The 18,024-nt window shown below is 39.9% G+C and overlaps 1 protein-coding gene across 1 annotated transcript; it reads right to left on the reverse strand.

The window, feature by feature from the left end:
• Positions 1-1,351: 1,351 nt before the first annotated feature.
• slc6a13 (solute carrier family 6 member 13) lies at positions 1,352-9,559 on the reverse strand (the record flags this gene model as incomplete). The annotated part of the gene is made up of 14 exons (XM_080028064.1): positions 1,352-1,516; positions 1,816-1,986; positions 2,284-2,384; positions 2,828-2,930; positions 3,132-3,269; positions 3,399-3,511; positions 3,920-4,044; positions 4,298-4,401; positions 5,761-5,895; positions 6,107-6,239; positions 6,412-6,493; positions 7,266-7,406; positions 8,482-8,616; positions 9,364-9,559. The coding sequence occupies 14 exons, from the start codon at positions 9,557-9,559 to the stop codon at positions 1,352-1,354; spliced, it is 1,842 nt and encodes a 613-aa protein (XP_079884190.1).
• Between the last annotated feature and the right edge of the window lie 8,465 nt (positions 9,560-18,024).

The following is an 18,024-nucleotide window of genomic DNA, read 5'->3' on the forward strand; positions in this document are numbered from 1 at the left end:
CTTGGCTGCCTTAAATCAAGTAATTAGGCTATACTGTTGCACAATGTTAGATCAGAGTTTGAGCTGGTTTATGAAAATAGTAAATACATGAACACACATTTTACTATCTATTGAATAATTACTTGTATTTTAATTAATTAATTCATTAAACAGACATGTTTGTTTCAGAAGAAGGCATTTTTTATTCAGTCATAAAAAATGATTTTAGCATATAAAAGTTGTACCGCATATGCAAAACCGTTCCCAATCAGTGATAAAAAATTGATTCCAACTGCTAGGCTAATGAAAAACAGACTGAAGTTCTTTATTTAAAAAGAGTTGACAATGTTCGTCTTGGAATGAAACCCTCTAAACAGCATGTTCATATTATCTAAGTGGCACCACTGCCTCCCTGGGGCACTTCACTGTACATCATAATTTCATACGATTTCATGGATTAGAGATAAGGCACTAAATTAACAACATATAGCAATATAGCATAGCATTTAACATATTCATGCAACCATGCATGGTCAGTAAATCAAAGAAAAAATTACAAACAAAAAATGAACATAATTATTAGTATAAAGATAAAAACAGCAAAGCTTAATTGAGTTGAGCTGTGGTCAGTTCAGCTAATAGTACATTTAAAATCAATTTCTTGCATTCTCAAGCATTGGTTATAAGTACGCTTTGTGTAGGATATCTTATATTAGAAAAATGTTACATTGTGAGAATGATAACTCTCTACCATACAGTAAAAAACAGAGCTGTATGTGTGATCACATTGGTGGACGGAATACACAATACATTTGTTCTCTGTATACAATAAAGAAGTGCATGTAAACAACAGAGAACATTTATTCAAGTGAACCTCTATTATGTGTGCACACATGTGACACTCCTTGTGATCCATTCGCAGATAATGTTAGAATCCATGAAGTAGCTCAAATGTTATGTCAGACCAACTAAACATTGTAACAAATATACATTACAGAAACAAAATGCTTCCTTAGAAAGCAGGAAAGATCAAATGTATATTCTTAGCCACTGTCTAACAACAATGGCCACAATTGTTTTCAAAATGTACAAGAGACTCAAGGTGACGAACTCTCTGAAAAAAAGGAAGTGCTGTAACTCTTTGTAGTATGAATGCTGATGTCATCATCACAGCGTAGGTTGTAAGGCAGTGTTTAAAGGAGAAAGCCTTAGCAGCAGGCCGGCAGTTACAGGTCAGGTGACTACTTAAAGTCTGCGCCTGTTTAGCCGCCATGTCTGGTGAGGTATTGCAGAGAGAGCTGGGGATAAGTGTCAAAGCTTGAGGAGTGGCCTTTGACCCATAAGTAGGATCTGATCCTTAACAATCAAGTCTCTAGCAGTGAGACTCCTTCTCATCCACAGGGAAGTAGCCGTCCTTAGTGGGAGGGGCATTCTGTTGGAGGCTGTCGCCATCGGCTGCGTAGATGGCCCGCTGCCTCTCCTGTTCCAGCTTCGATTTGGGCAACTCGGTGGAAGGAGTGGTCAGATAAGCGAGGCGCTGTGGAGGGGGAATGGATACGATGGTATTGAAATTGTTGGACGTCATGTCAGTGATGTAACGGTTAAGAAATTGAACGAGATATAACAATTAAGAACTGAGCTCTTAAATTATTGGCTGCCACACAGCTAGTTAGATAGATAGATAGATAGATAGATAGATAGATAGATAGATAGATAGATAGATAGATAGATAGATAGATAGATAGATAGATAGATAGATAGATAGATAGATAGATAGATAGATAGATAGATAGATAGATCGCCTTCAAGGGACAGTCTTTAAAAGGTAAAGCTTACCTCTCTCAGTGTTCCAGGGGTATAGTACAGTTTCATTGCTATCCAGGCAGGGATGCACATCATAGAGGACAGCGCCAGGATCCAGCCTATCCCATTTCCCCACCATGGGTATACATATTCATTGTTGTACTTCAGAGGTGAGTACTTGATCAAAGCAAAAGCAAAAGTTGCCTGATAACAAAGACAAAGAGAGATCAATCATACATCTGTAGGGATGGATTTTTGGCTATGCTACACTCTTGGTATTTGAAATGATAGTAAATACTTCCGCCTTTACTAGTTGATGATAATCCTTAACCTTAATCCTCAACGTTTTTAGGATATACATGCAAAAGGCTTAACTTGACTATTAGTGGTCATTGGCAAATTTAAAACGTGTATTTTCGATGTTGGCCAGCAGAGGCTGCTCTTCTCTCAGGAGAGCAGTGTAACACCAGTGTGCATACTGAGAATGACAGTGACACCCACACAGCATGTTGCAGGGGTGAAGTAAAGCCAGCAGTATTTTATGATAGGGTTGGGACGGAAGCCAATCATGTCCTCTATGTTGTCATAGAAACGGTCAGCACCTGTAATCAGGGAGAGATGAGGGAAAATGCAGGGCAGACTAAAATCAATATCAAACAATCAACTGTGCCAAGATGTGTGAAAGGCTAACATAATGATATAATGATAAAAATAAATCACAGTTTTTAACCTCCATGGCTCCCAGATATTTACCTAGCAACCATGAGCTTTGCTTTCTGGTTATTGCTCATTTCATTATTTATTTTCATTGCTGGTTTGATTCACTAAATACACCATTTATATGATAATAGGCTATTCCCATCAGTCAGCCTTATTCCTACCAATCTGTGGGTCAAGGCAAACAAGGGGCTTTAATTTATTGATAGGCTGAATGAAGAGGGCAGTGTTCATAGGGATGAATAGTGGCCAAAGAGAATAAAGCCTTTGTCTTTTAAATCCCCCCCTCCTCATCATGCCTTCCCAAAAGCCTGGCTAATGCTCTCACCATAAATCCAACCGATGCAAACAGTCTCAAAAACAGCCACGAAGAGCAGGCACATCCCACTGGCCGCGTAGTAGTCAAAGAGCTGGAAGACGTACATGCCACCCTGCGGAGACAGACACATGTTTTTAACTCTAGGGGTATAGCTAGCAACACAAAAAACAGCATGAAGTTTTTTGCATGAAAGCACACACACAGCAAGTATTTTGTTGAAAAGATCAGACAACAGACATTTTGAGAAACAATTAGCTGGACTAATTATTTCAGTTTAGTCCGTAAAAAAAAACATCATGGAGTGGTGACCAACCTCTGTCAGCATGATGAGTCCGATGAGGAAGGACACGATAGCTATTGCCAAGATGAGGAGCTCCCTGCGGTTCTTACGACGGAAGGTGGAAGGATACATGTCCACCATGGCTGTCACCAGGCTCTCCACACACACAAACTGATCAAGAAACAAACCAGATGTTGTTATTTGTACATATTTGCCTATGTGTATGTTTGTTTGTGCATGTGAGTGTATGTGTGCTCCTGAATTCTCTGTTTGTGTGGTGGTGCATATCTTGGTCCTCACTTGACTGTCCAATCCCAGAAAGACGATCATGATGAAGAAGCAGCAGGCCCATAGAGGGGAGAAAGGCATCATGGACACAGCACGGGGATAGGCTATGAAGGCCAGACCTGGACCTGAGTAAGACACACACACAAATCGCATTAAAATATAACATCATTGGTCATTCTTGCTCAAGTGAATGCCATGATACCTTTGATACCCATTTCTCCTTCTACAGTTAGAGTCCGAAAAAGAAGAATGTGTGACACTGACCTCAACACTTGTTATTGATGACCTTACCTTCGAAAAGATTTATGTAAAAGTGAGAAAAAAAATCCCCAAAATGACTCACAATGGACTGTTTATTTTTGAGTTGCTCAAGTAAAAATCTACCAAATCCATATTTTCCAACTAACTCATAACCTAAAGCTTTAAAAAATAATTAATCAGCTCTTTGCTAAACATGTCTTGGGTAGTAGTCTTCTTAAGGATAGCATACTGTGAGTGCAGTAAAACATTTTTAGTAAAAGATAAAAACCAACCAGATTCGGCCACTTCTGAGATGGGCACATTCTGCTCGTAGGACATAAAGCCCAGGATGGAAAAGATGGCAAAACCAGCAATAAAACTGGTTCCACTGTTCAGGAAACAGAGGGACAGGCAATCCCTGGAAACAACAGAGAGAGAGAGAGAGAGAGAGAGAGAGAGAGAGAGAGAGAGAGAGAGAGAGAGAGAGAGAGACAGAGAGAGAGAGAGAGAGAGAGAGAGACAGAGAGAGAGACAGAGAGAGAGAGAGAGACATATAACAGTTAGGACTAAATGTGTGAATGTAAAGTTTAACAACAGCTTGACTGACATTAAGACAGACTAGAGAGTATGGATGGTCATAATGCCAAATGCATTATCGTGTCCGTCCTTACTTGTAACAGTTGTTGTTATATTTGTTATAGCTTCCCAGGGCGGTTAGACAACCAAGGCAGATGGCATAGGAGAAAAAGATCTGAGTTCCAGCATCCATCCAGACCTTAGAACAGAGTCGAAACGATACAATCACATAGATAACAAATACATTTAAAGGGACAGACTGATAATAATTCAAAAGTGAAATCGCATTGGAAATAATCTACTACGAAAATGTGTCTATTTAAGAAACACTGTCAACGTATTCGTACAGACTGAATTGAAACACAACCCCCAAATCCCAGCTTCAAGTGCTGGGGACTTCCCTCCACCACAGCAGCACCAGCGTCGCAGAAAAAAAAAATTGTGGAGCCATTTCAACTGAGTGAAGTCCATTGTGAGCTTGATTGTAACACACCCTGACATGCACTGTTCAAATTGAAAGAGAAAAACACAATCTAACTTCCGATGCATCTAGCAAATCCTGAAAGTCCTTACCTAGAAATTCACCCTCCCAACACCACCTACCCCAAAGCCTATTGTCTATTCCAGTTTCTCCAAGGCATAAAGTTCGGCACTTTTCCACCCTCTCCCTCACACTTCAAAATTCAAATGAGGTTTCTCTTTATGCCCGTAATTCTAGTAAAGTGCTTCCAGGACACTGGGGCATGTTTCAGATAGCTGGCAGCCAGCACTCAAAATCTGATTGCCGGGAGGTCCAACTGACAACCTTGAGGTATTCCCAAGGCTCCCGCTACACCATGCCTGCCTTGCCTTGGCCTGCACATGCAGGTCTTGTATTCAGCCCCAGAGCCCTAAGGGGGACTGAAGTGGGCCCCTCTTTTAGATTTTGACACTGGGTGAAATCTAGCGGCAAGGAAAGAAGAAATTGTAAAGTCCCTGTTACCACCACCATTTTCCAATCCACTCCCTTCCCGTAAACAGTGGATACTTTCTGAAGGACACTGTCCCAAAGGATACTGTGGCAGCACTGCTTGTTTGTTAAAACTGCCACAATATGTATCATTAGCTGTTAAATGCTCAACCATATGTCCACCAGCTAGAGAGAAATGTAAGGAAATATTCAGTGATGATAAACAAGGGTCCTCCAGAATTGCTGCCTCCACCTTTAACTGCAGTCCCTACACACAACCCATAAGGATCATGCCAAATAACATTGTCCTCCAAATGGTCCTGATTTAACCAGCACCTTTTGGATCACTGGTCAGCCTCAGCTTCTCTAGAACACTCTGCTTCAAGTCAACAAAACTAGATAAACTGAAACTCCAAGTTGATAAAAAAAAAAAAGCTGTCAGTGAGGGTAGGTAATGAGCATATTAATATGTACATGACAAATAAAACAGCAGTGGACTTTTTTTCTTTTTTTTTTTTCTTTTCAGATGTCTGCATGGGTAAAAAGGTTGTGTTTTTGCTAAATGTTCGAAATTAACATGTCAGAACAAAAGTGCACCCCCCGGTCTACCTGTGGGTCATACAGCCGATCTAGGTCAGGATACAGGTAGAACCAGATTCCCCTGGAGGCTCCTGGCAGGGTGACCCCTCTAATCAGCAGGATCACTAGCATAGCATAAGGGAAGGTCGCTGTGAAGTAAACCACCTGAAGGGAAAGAGCAATGTGTCATTAAGACAATGCCTAACTAACTGCATGTGTAGAATACCTAACCACACAGCAAGCATCAACCAATCAAAACCATAACAAAACAAAACATAATGCTGCAGAATGCTGTCATTGTGTGATCTAGATAACAGACATAGTGTATGTACAGTATGTTATCATGAATGTAAGAGAGAGAGAGAGAGTACTTCACCTTGCCAGTGGACTTGACTCCCTTCCAGATGCAGAAGTAGCAGATGACCCATGCAACGGCCAGACAGATAACCAAGTCCCAATTCAGAGAGCCAATGTGATGAATACCTGGGGAAATTCTCAGCACTCTTCGCCTGTTGCACACACACACAAATAGGACTATCATTAGAAATGTATGTGCTTGTTTACTACGTTTTTTTTTTTTTTTTTTTTACATTTTTACATGTTTTTTACAAGTTGCATATTTGGTGAACTTGTTGGCACACAAGGCCGTTTGAGGACATGGCCAAACAAAATGGCACTTACTCCCAGAACTCAATGACAGGAGAGGTGAGGTTCTCATGGCGATTGATGGAGCTATTCCCCCTCTGAAATGCCATACAGGAATCTTGAATGAAGGAAAGACAAAAAGACATTCAATGCTGTGAAGAAATCCAAGCTTTCTCTGAGGTTTCCAAGTTACACACAGGCGAGTGAAACAATGCCACCTCTGAGACGGAAGGGCCAAACGGTGCATGAACATTCACTCCATCAAGACAGAATGAAACTTTAAATGAATGACATTTGGAAAGTAAACCCCCCCCCCCCCCAAAAAAAAATATTGCAAAGTGTATATATCAAGCTAAATTAAAAGTCAATAGCCATGCTAGCAGCCCAATGCTAACTTGCTGATCTTAAGCATGTAGGAAATTAGCATCATTATAACATTTGGTAATAAGCGCTAAACGCAAGGTGCAGCTGTAGCTATTGTGAATGGCATTAGTTGTAGGGCATTAGGTCATAAACCAAAGTATTGGACAAGTTTAAAGTTGGACATAGAGATAATACTTAGAATGCGCTTGACAAAACGTCAGGTCGGTCAATGAAGTTAATACAATCCATCTTGATGGGGAAAATAAAAATGCCTGTTCTATATGTCTTGGTAATCCACCCAATACTTCCTTAGAGAGTCCATTACAAATAGAAATACATTTCAACCTCATGATGGCCCTATAGGATCCTATCATAAGGAACATCCATTATGGATCATGGATGTATTTATTTTCTTCATGTAATTGAATGGCATTGAGACCTGGTTAAACCAAATGAATGAGTGAGAGTTCATATGTCTATCGGAGAAGCGCTTTTATTTTGCTTTTGTCATATTCTCCTGGTCTCACCTGTGTTCCAGGTGTGGTTGCAGGAGGCCCAGGGTAAATCCCAGGTGAAAGAGTTGGACAGGTAGAAAAGGCCCCAGGCCAATACAACAATGTAGTAGACGTTCAGCAGACCGACAATCACCTGGGTGGCATAACCAATTCCTGGAAACAAATCAAATGGTGGGGATTGGTGTGGAATTGTTAGAGATGAGAAATTCTGCATCATGGCTTTTGTTACCAATAAAGTATGTGCAGTGTGCAACTGATTATACATTTTGAACCATCTATTTTATTCACATGTAACTCAGTAATGATGCCATGGGACTAAGTTCATTTTGGTTTTGGTATATAGTGGCTTCACATAATAGCATTTATTGTTGTTTATCTCAAGCCACTTACATAATTGATTTTGACATTCACTATTGAAAAAGAGGCGTACTTAAACCTTGAAAAAAAAATCCCTACATCTTCACATTATTTGAATAAACCTCCGCTCACTGCTGCCGCCCCCTTCAAATGACTTCATCAGAATAGAGTAAACTGAATGCTGGGTAAATTAAAACCCTAAACGGTTCCCTTTCATGATTGCTCATCCGACTCAACTCTGCAGCTGATTACAGATTTATTTGAAGGCAGAAAATTGGACATTGGACATTGGCCAGTGTTGGTTGCTTGCCAGCTGTTACAAGTAATTACATCCCCATCCCACATCTGTATGGCATGCACACTAGCTTTTTGACATATGCTTGCAAAACACTCACAAAGTCATGAATATGTACACAAATGAACATAGCGCTTCAAATGGAACATGCACATGGACACATTGTGCAATCTTGTCTGAAATTCCTCTCTCGTCTTATATGTTGTTGAAATGATATCTGACATGTTCGTAAATATTTGTACGTACCCTATGTGGCCCACAAGCAAGTCATTGTTTCAGAATTGCATACACGCACGCACACATACACACACACACACACACACACACACACACACACACACACACACCATGATCATTACATTATTGCATAATCACTTTCAAAACAACACAAAGTTGGAGGCTCCACACCATGGAAACTTTTACAAAGCTCGGGAAACATCTTGAGAGTGCGTGGCACTGCTGCTTCTAGGCCAGAGAGTTTGATTCACCCTTGGTGCTGTTAAGTGTTTTTAATGTGTTTTTAATGCCATTTAACGTCCATTAAATGATCTTGCTTAAGTAAAACAGATAGATTACCTTCAAACAGTGGGCATATTTTCCTCCAGCAGGTGATGCCTCCCTCACTGGTGTACTGACCCAGGGCCGTCTCCAGGAAAAAGACAGGGATCCCACACAAAAAAAGGAAGATGAGGTATGGGATGAAGAAGGCACCTGTATTAAAGGCACGCAGATTAAAGGTGCAGTTCATTCAGATACTTTCAATATGCAAATATATAAATTTTAAACATACAAAAGAATATATGCACTATGCAGGAATAAAAAAATAACCACTGGCAAAACAATATTTAAGATTTTTTTATGAAAATGTAAGGAATCTTGAAACATCGTTATTGTTTGACCAGATGTATTTTTTGTTGCATGTATCAGACATTAGACATCTGGAAGGCAGCCATATAAGAAAAAAGGACATATTATCAGTGAACTGTGAATTTCTTTGATTGATGTTTCTCCTTGGAATGGATCATACATTAACCAGCATTTTATGTCCTTCTTAGCTAATTATTTTTTTTTTTTTATATATATTTTTGGGGCATTTTTATGCTTTAGTGCAGAGAGACAGAGGTGAAATGGGGCAGAGAGGGGAGTGACATGCAGAGAACGACCGCGGGCGGGAATCGAACCCGGGTCTGCTGCTGGGGGGGACGCCCTACCAACTGAGCTACGGGCGCCCCATTTCTTAGCTAATTCTGAGTTTCTTCCTCTCATAAGATTGATTCAGCCGACACACAACTGTCTGCAAACAAATGCAAAGTTTCGAATTTCGAAGGAGCCTTGTGTTTTTGTCAATTTCAAATGGCTGCAACCCTGCCACCACCTTTGAGTTAATGCTCAATGCTGAAACTCAAGCAAAACAGGCGAAAAGATAGCAAAACATAAGGAAGTAATTCCAGCACTTACCTCCCCCATTCTTATAACAAAGGTATGGGAAACGCCAGACATTCCCCAGGCCAATAATTTCACCGGCTACTGACAGAACAAACTCGACCTTGCTGCCCCACTGACCCCTCTCGGTCAGCTTCTCCTCTGTGCTGGGCACAATGTCCAGTGGCCGGCTGTGGCCATTGGAGGCCTCCACTTTGGACATGTTCTCCATGTCATCTGTGCGTTCTAAGGGGTCACACAATGGACAGAGAAAGAAAGTGAAGAGAAAAAAACTTAAGATACAGAGAAGATGGGCAAAAGATGCAGCTATAGCCTGTTGGACAGCAGCAGCAGAAAGATCATGTCATACTAGGAAGAATGTGTTATTGTTTTTTTTTATGGCCATGGTCCTCATTCTCATGGTTTAATCCAACAGGTTCTCTGGGCCCAATTCGCTCACCATCCTCTGCTGTGGACACAACCAGGAAAGGAAAGGTACAATTTGCTACCGCCCCAATTAGCTGTATTTGTTTAAAATGTTACCTTACTATAACTATTAAAAAGAAACTCTAATCTCTGAACTCTGACTTTCCGTCACTAATGTTATCTTTCTACACAGGCAGGATTGCCAGTCCCTCTGTGCCACCCAAACATGTATGGAAGTCGAAAGAAAAATAGCTCATGTTTCACTAAAGAACCAAATAAATGTGTGTACTGTGGTCTGTTAATCCTCCATTTTGGTGAACCCCTCCATTTTAGGTCATGGAGCCCTTGGTTCCCATTGCAGGGGTCCATTTGACTTTATATCAACTATTGACTCACCGTCATTGGAAATGAGGGTCGCCCCTCATATCTCAAGTATAAATAAAGGTTGAACGAATGAATGGATTTGAAGAATGAATTGAACAAAGACCTAGAAAAAAAGGAAGGTATTCTTAAGAAGAATACCTGCTGTGCATCATGTGTAATGCCAAATGTGCATGTTCATGTTTAGGTTAGCTATAGTGTATGTCACGTTTCGCGTGTGGGATGAGGTCATTAATGGCTTGATGTTACGTTGTCCGTTTTAGGGGCCAGTGCTGCTGAAAGAATGTCTCTGTGTGGAGGAAACAAACTGCTCACTGACTGTGCTCACTCCTGTCAGGTTGCATTAACAGGCCTCCCAGCATCCCTTGTGTCACCCCATTTCCTCTCTCTGAAGCACGTTGCGGTCGCCGCTGCAGTCCAATTTACAGAAGAATTGGTGGCCAGTCTGCCAGAGACACTCTCAAACTAATTCAGTGACATGAATACAGGTTGTCGCCAAACTTCATTCCCTTCTTTTATCCTTCACGCCTCGGCAAAAAACAAATATGTAACGTGTCAGTGACTACATTGGTGTATCGTGAAGCGTGTTGGACATACGTCGCTCAGCTTTCTTTGCCATTAACTGACTGGTGGTTATGAACTTTATTTATTAAGCCTGCTCATCTCATTAGTGTGGTACTCACATGTTGTCTGCCAAGCCAAGGGGACGTTAGACGGGTCATTTGAGTCTGTCTATAGTCTGCACAACATGGACCAATCATGTGCCACTGACTTCACCCAAGAGGAACAGGTGGTCAGAATGGATGAATATGAAAATCCCTAAAGATAAATTACAGATAAAGGCAACCCTGTTGCTGAAAATAAGATAAAATAAGAGGAAGGCTGGCAGAAAATTGGTTGTGAAAACCGCACATTGTAGAACTCTTTCATTCAAACTTGACATAACATGTATAGCCCACTTGATAACTGCATTTACGTCTGGCACGGTCCCATCATAATAAGGATACGTCACAATCTCTTTAGTTTTTGACCAAATAAAAGTACAATTATTTTTATTGATTTAATATTGTCTGTGATAGACACCAATACCACACAGAGGATGGAAATCTTATTCTTCCACAAGGCTTTTTTTAATCTACCTTTTGGCATATGCCCTGAATTGCAAAGGGAAGAGGTGGAGCACAAGCGTGACTGTGTGTGCTGTTTGCATGGGGTTGGAGGTTGGACCCATTTTATGTGCCAAAATCTCCAGCCCCAGAGCCAAATTGTGGCCTGAGGTAAAAATAGAGCCCCCCCTGTTTTCGGAGGGCACTCTGTGGGAATGAAGACTTGGTGCAACAAAAGCAGAGGAGCCCCTCTCTGTGCTGGCAAATGAAAATCCTTATTGGCCTTGCAGCCAGATTACAGTTTACCTCACTTATTCACTCTTAGTCGATGCTGAGGTGCCCTACATTCAAGCCAAATACCTCACTTTCTGCAACCACTATCATTATGATGGTTGAGACTAAATCATATCATTTATAATAGCATAGTCAGGCTGTAGTTGTGGCACAAGGTGGGTGAAGGACAGACCCACCATAAGAAAATATGTCAAGGTTCTATGAAGCTTTATCCCAGGAAACAGTGCCAGCTTCACCTTTCTCTGAAAAGCATATTGTGCATTGACTGATCATGTGACTGACAGACTGACGGACTGATTAAATGGATGCACAGCTGACATCTTGGACATCAAATTCTCTGTTTTGTTTTAATGCATCAATGGTCCTTACTTATGCTTTTGTTGAAGTTAAACATTGTTTTTAAACTTCACTAAGTTGTTGCTTAGTTTCAGCAGATTTAGAACACTACATTTTTTACTGGCTCCCATTCTGTCAAATGTGTGTTAGTCCAATATTCAATTACCCTTTTGTTCTCACAAAGTCTAGAGGGAAATGGCAGACCCTTTAGCTAAATGCTGCAATATGTTCAGCAACTAGTCATTCATATCCTTTTTGTCGTTGTTGCTGGAAACAGCTATGTTCAGAAACACAGCTGATGAGAGCATTGAGAGAGAACCAAAACATTCAAATTGTAGGCTGTAAAACCAAATTGATATATTTTACATAAACAAGTTTTCCTTTTTTTTCATAAGAATTTCTTTTTCATTGTATACTGATTCAAATTGGATTCTACATGTAGGCCTACACGACTTCTAGGCCAGTGTAAATGAACCTTACCGAGATAAGCGGAGGCCACAGACAGATTATTAAGGTGGAAGTGAAAAATGGTTGCATCAGACAGTACTATATATAGGCTACTTGTTTTTTTTTTAAATAATATCAATGTATATATGAAGAATAAAATCCTGAGCATGCATCTCATTGACAAAGGCAGTTTCCTGGTTAATCATTTGAACGTGCAGCTCAGAGTTCAAGCCCCCACAGTTGGATAATTGCAGTCTTATAACTGGGTTACATAAATTAACCATGTCACATTTCTACCTGTCCACCCATTAAGATGTACAGTTACAGCATGTAATGTTGAATACTAATTGATGTAAGTCTAGATTCCGTTAGTGCATTTTAAAATAAAATAAAAGCAATAACACATCCTATAAAAAATGTTACTTACATTTTTTCTCATTATAGTTAGATTTTTGATGCAGTTCCATAATCTCATTTGATTTCCAATCAATCGTGTTGTGAGCATTAGGAGTACAAACAGATATTTGCAAAACAATATCCATGATCCACTTGATATTGCCTTTCACAATGCATTTTCTTTAACTTAACATTCACAATCAGGGAAAATGAGTAACTCCTTGCGTATTAGGTTACTTATTGACGGATGGGGAAATACATTCCAGACAAGCCATCTGCCATTGGATCTGATTTCTGTTTTCCTGCGTTTGACTGCAGGATTATCGTCATGGGATAAACTGCGCATGAAAATGTTGCAAATATATGAACTAAGCTTACATGTCTTTGTAACTGAGTTAAAGTGTTATTACTGCAGGCCATTTGTAAGCTGGACATAACCATGCATGCAGAGATCTATCAAAACAGTTAACATTTGCCATGGATCTTTAAAAATATGTTCATAATAGTTAATAAATAGCAATCATTTTACTTCTTACATTTTTTATCACCCCCCCCCAAAAAAAAATCAAATCACAAGATCAATAATCAAAGGTACTCACCTTTCATGATGATGTACAGTGACAAGAAGAGAGTGGGTCACCCAATACAGGCCTATCAGCTGTTGTTTTGTCCGTTTCAGGTTTCACTATAACATTCAACATTTAACATTCATACAGGGGCGGAGAATCGGAGAAACTGAACACTTTGGTGCAGCCCGCAGTGAGATTTTCCCTTTCAGATGCCCCCTCTCTGAAGACTCCCCCCTTTTCCCCAATCCCATTCACACACCCCCACCACAAACACATACACACACACACACACACACACACACACACACACACACACACACACACACTCCCTCCCCGCAGCACACTAGAGGTCTGTGCTGTCTCAGCATGGTGGGCATATTGCGTAACCTTTTGACACACACATTCTCCCAGGACCTTTCTGTTCAGAGGGCTGCATGCCACAAAGTATGGGCGAGAGGCTGGTCACACACGTGCATATGGTGGATCTGCATAATGTGAAATGATCTGGAATCATACCGTGGTTATTTTGAAGAAGATTAAAAGATGCAAAAATGCATTATCCACAAAGCCTGTCAATTTCCAGAAGGTCATTGCCTTTTTCTCTCTACAGGTGCTATATTCTACTCAAATGGAAAGATGTATTTCCTCCATCGGATAACATAACCAATGGATTACAGATTTGAACTCCAAGCTGGGAAAATAAATCAGTTGCACCCATAGATAGTATAGGTTGCACCCTCAGTGACTCTCCGACAAGATTTGACAAAACCTCGGACCCATAAATAAACTATGTGAATAATTTACCCGACCTGGAACTATGAACTCATACATTTGCTGGTGAGCTGTCCTGTTTGCTAAACAAGACTAGTATGCACGTGGCTGGTGTGTTTTTGTTTTTTTGGGTCTTTTTTTGTTGTTGTTGCGACCTGTCTATTTCCGATGTTATTTTTTATTTTTATTTTTTCTGCCTTGTCCTCATCAGTATATTTGTATACCCTGTGACGATGGCTTATGTCCATGTCTTGTCTGATAAAAGGAAAAGTCTCTCAAATAAGGTGTTAAAATATTTGAAACAAGCGACTCCAATATTTGAGTGTTTTTTTCGAACCTCACTCCCGTTTTACGTAGCCCCTGCATCAAAACACATGAACCTCCCCACCCCCTCCAAGTTTTTCTTTCCTCAACTAAATTCCTTCCACACAGACCCAGAAGTCCATTCAGAACATTTTCCCACCACAGGGGGCCAGAGTGACTTGGATCAAAGGCATTATGTTAGAAGGTCACAACCAGACGGTCTTTATGGAGGTACATGTGGATTGGCGGAATGATGTGCTTCTGACCCTTCCTGTTTCAAATCGGTCATGGATGATGTATTTTTTTTCCTATATAGAAAATAATAACAGAATTAAAAAAGCAGATGTTAGGGGCGCGTAGTAGGTAGAGCGTGCACCATATGAGTTCAATCCTTGTCACAGTGGTTCCGGGTTCGAGTCCAACCCGGGGACCTTTCCTGCATTTCATCTCCCTCTCTCTCCCCATTTCAACTCTGTAACCTCGCCTCTCAACTGTCAATAAAATACTTAAAGAAATATCTAAAGAAAAAAGGAGCAATTGTTCATTAAAAAATTTAAAATATTTTAGATGCTTATTTCATTTGGCAGAAAAGACGTTCTATACAGGTCTTTACTACACTCTGCCGTCTGACCTGCAGGCTGTGTAGTGGATGTGAAGTGTTGTCCATTATCTTGAGCAGCTTGTACAACATGATTCTTCAACTCTAGTTAGGGGCTCTAACTTTCTCTATCTCTTTGTTCAGTGTCTCTGATGCTGCTGCTCCAATAGATGGCTGCAAAAGAAAACTTTCCACAACAGATAGAACATTTTAAACATCTTGTTGCACGCATTGAAGGATCGAAAGCTTCCTCACAAGTTAGCCTGCTCTGTCTCTTGCTGTAGACAGCCTCCATTTTACATTTCCAGTCCAGTTTGTTGTCAAGGTGAATGCACAGGTACTGTATCTGTAGCCCTCCAACCACCTAAACCTCTTTCTCCGACCCAGGTGTTGATGTTTTGTTGAAGTTGTCAAACTATTCTAGTAAGTTACAGCGTATGTCTACTGAGATGAAAAGTTCAAAACTACACAAAGACAAAATAACTCAATAATAATAAGATATGCACATTGAAAAAAAAATGTGTGCAGCTCTGATTGACAACTACAACTTTAATCCAGATATGGTACAGAGCAGAAACAAAAATCCTATTAGCTGTTTTTATTCAGTCATTTACAACAAAAGTGTAATTGTGTAACGATTGCTTCCTTCCAAATGCTATGCTAGTATCCAGAACTATTGTCACGCTTGCTTGGGTCACTGAACAAGACAAACAACAGAAGAGGCCTCCTTAATGAACTGTATTTCTTTTATTCCCTCTGCAGCCTCCTGCTGTTCTTGGACTGTACAGCCACAGGCCACTGATCAGCCTGTGTACTCTGAAGGGTCCATCTTGTCTCTTCACACAAACTCAAATGTGCTTGTTACATTTAGTCTAAAGAGGAATCTCATGTAAAGCTATATTGCGTAACTTTTTCATATTAATGAATATCGGCTACATTCAAGCCACTGCCAAATGAGTTGACACAGTTGATTAGGCCTACTAGCTCCACAAAAGACTCTCTGTACTTCTCAGTATGGCAGCGTCATGGGGGTGACAGAAGCTACGCACTATAGCTTTAACGAAGAAAAAAAAACAATATTAAAAATTATACAATCTTAACCTGTAGCTGTTCAGCCCATGAGGTCGCACAGACAGGGCTTATTAAGGATTAATGCATTGACCAATTTGATTGAAAACATTGTGTGCATTATATAAGTTTGTCAAACTTGGGGTCAGTCAATAAAAACACTGCATAGTATTTTTGAATTGTACTGCAAGTTTTCAAAATATAACCTCATACAACATCTGCATGGACCAGAGACAAGACCAGAGTAAGTAATACACCTCCACACTTTCCCCAAGTTTTAAGTTTCTGCAAAACCAAATGATCAGCCCTAGCATAATACAAATATTTACCCAAACCTTTTTCAAGAGGGGCCTTCTCAAGTAAGAGGCATCCCAACAAAGTAGGAGTTTCTTGACATGACTGCTAATGAGATTAGCAGACGTGAATTCACTAAAAACAAAATACCCATTGATAAAATGCAACTGACTGACAACTTCTGTCATTGATGGACAGCCAAGGAGAAAAAACTGGTCATTACGGCTAAAGTAGGTAATAGGTGTGTAAACACTAGAGATTTTAAACACACAAACCCTCTGTGACCAAACAAGACATAGAGAGAAAGAGATTACAGTTATTCAGGGAATTCATATCAATGTCTGATGTAGTAGTTTCTTTTTGTCTCATGCTTTCAAAGATGAATACCAGCAGCTATTTGGCTGCCATGTTACGATGTCACTCAAACCCATCTACATATACCCATCTAACAGTACTAAAAAGGTTTCAGCTGCTATAGTATTTTGCTTATTATATATTGTTTTCGTTGCATTAAAACATGTCCTGATATGTGTATTAATTCACAAAACAAAGCAGAACCAATTCAAAAAGGTTGAAATGAATGACCTTGGTTGTCGTGTATCATGTTATGAGAGTTTCCCTTTCAAATGGCTGCCCTCATGAAGGTATGCAACTACAAAGCAAAAACAATGTAATTAAACCAAAATTCCTTAGTGGCTGAGATGTTTAGACAGCTGGAAACGGATCTTTAAACTCAAGTAAATACCTGCAATTCCCCTTAATCACATTACATTTTTGTATGTGTGCAGTCTGTCCTCCCCATTCTTTGCTATGGTGTTATGGTAGAATTGTGCTTGCTAAAATAATGGCACAGCAGCAAGCAAATCCAAATGTCGAGTCTAGAAGATCCAGTGCCATCAATACACATTTATTCCCTCAGGGCAGTTTCATGCATTCACAAATACTAACACATTGCTTTTCTTCATTTGATAATAACAACTTAAAACAAATACTGAATCCATCCAGTGTTACAACTAGAGCTATTTTCTATTTTTGAGATCGCCCGCAGTTTAAATATGTGTGCTGGCCACATAAGGCCATTTTTGGCTTTTGGACTTACATAACTACCTGTAATCTCCCTGTCTGTTCTATATCTGTGTTGTTTTCCTATCCTTGCCTCAAACATGACACAGGACTTTGGTCAGCTTAAGTTGTTTTTAAAATGTACTTCACAAATTCACTCTTCTTACTTGAAAAGCAGGAGTGAAACACTCAATGTGAACACTGAAATATACTGCAACGTAGTAGCTAGAAAAGCTAAACCTAATTGGCTTGTTCAGCAAACCAGAGAGTTAACTATCCGCATGTATTGCTCTAAATATGATTTATTTTTAACACATTTAATACAAGCAGAATTGTTTTTAAAAACAAACTTTATTTATAACAGCAGTTGAATCAATTAAATTAAAACAAGTTGTAAATAACAATGAACTCTTTTTAAATATCCCATGATGAGACTAATGTGAGTCTAACATGAAACTCGTATGCCTCAAATAGACAAATTTGTCATCTTACATCTGAGCTGTGTTCACTTTAAAACTGTCTGTGTAGTTATTTACTGTGAGCTAGAGCCCTCTAGTGTTTGGAGTTGAAATGTACCAGTGTAAACTTCATTGGTCACACACAGAGATGATGAAAAGTGTTGAAATTATTTGTGTGAAAGCCATAG

The sequence above is a fragment of the Ammodytes marinus genome, assembly GCF_949987685.1.
Source record: "Ammodytes marinus genome assembly, chromosome: 5".
Classification (NCBI taxonomy): Eukaryota; Metazoa; Chordata; class Actinopteri; order Uranoscopiformes; family Ammodytidae; genus Ammodytes; species Ammodytes marinus.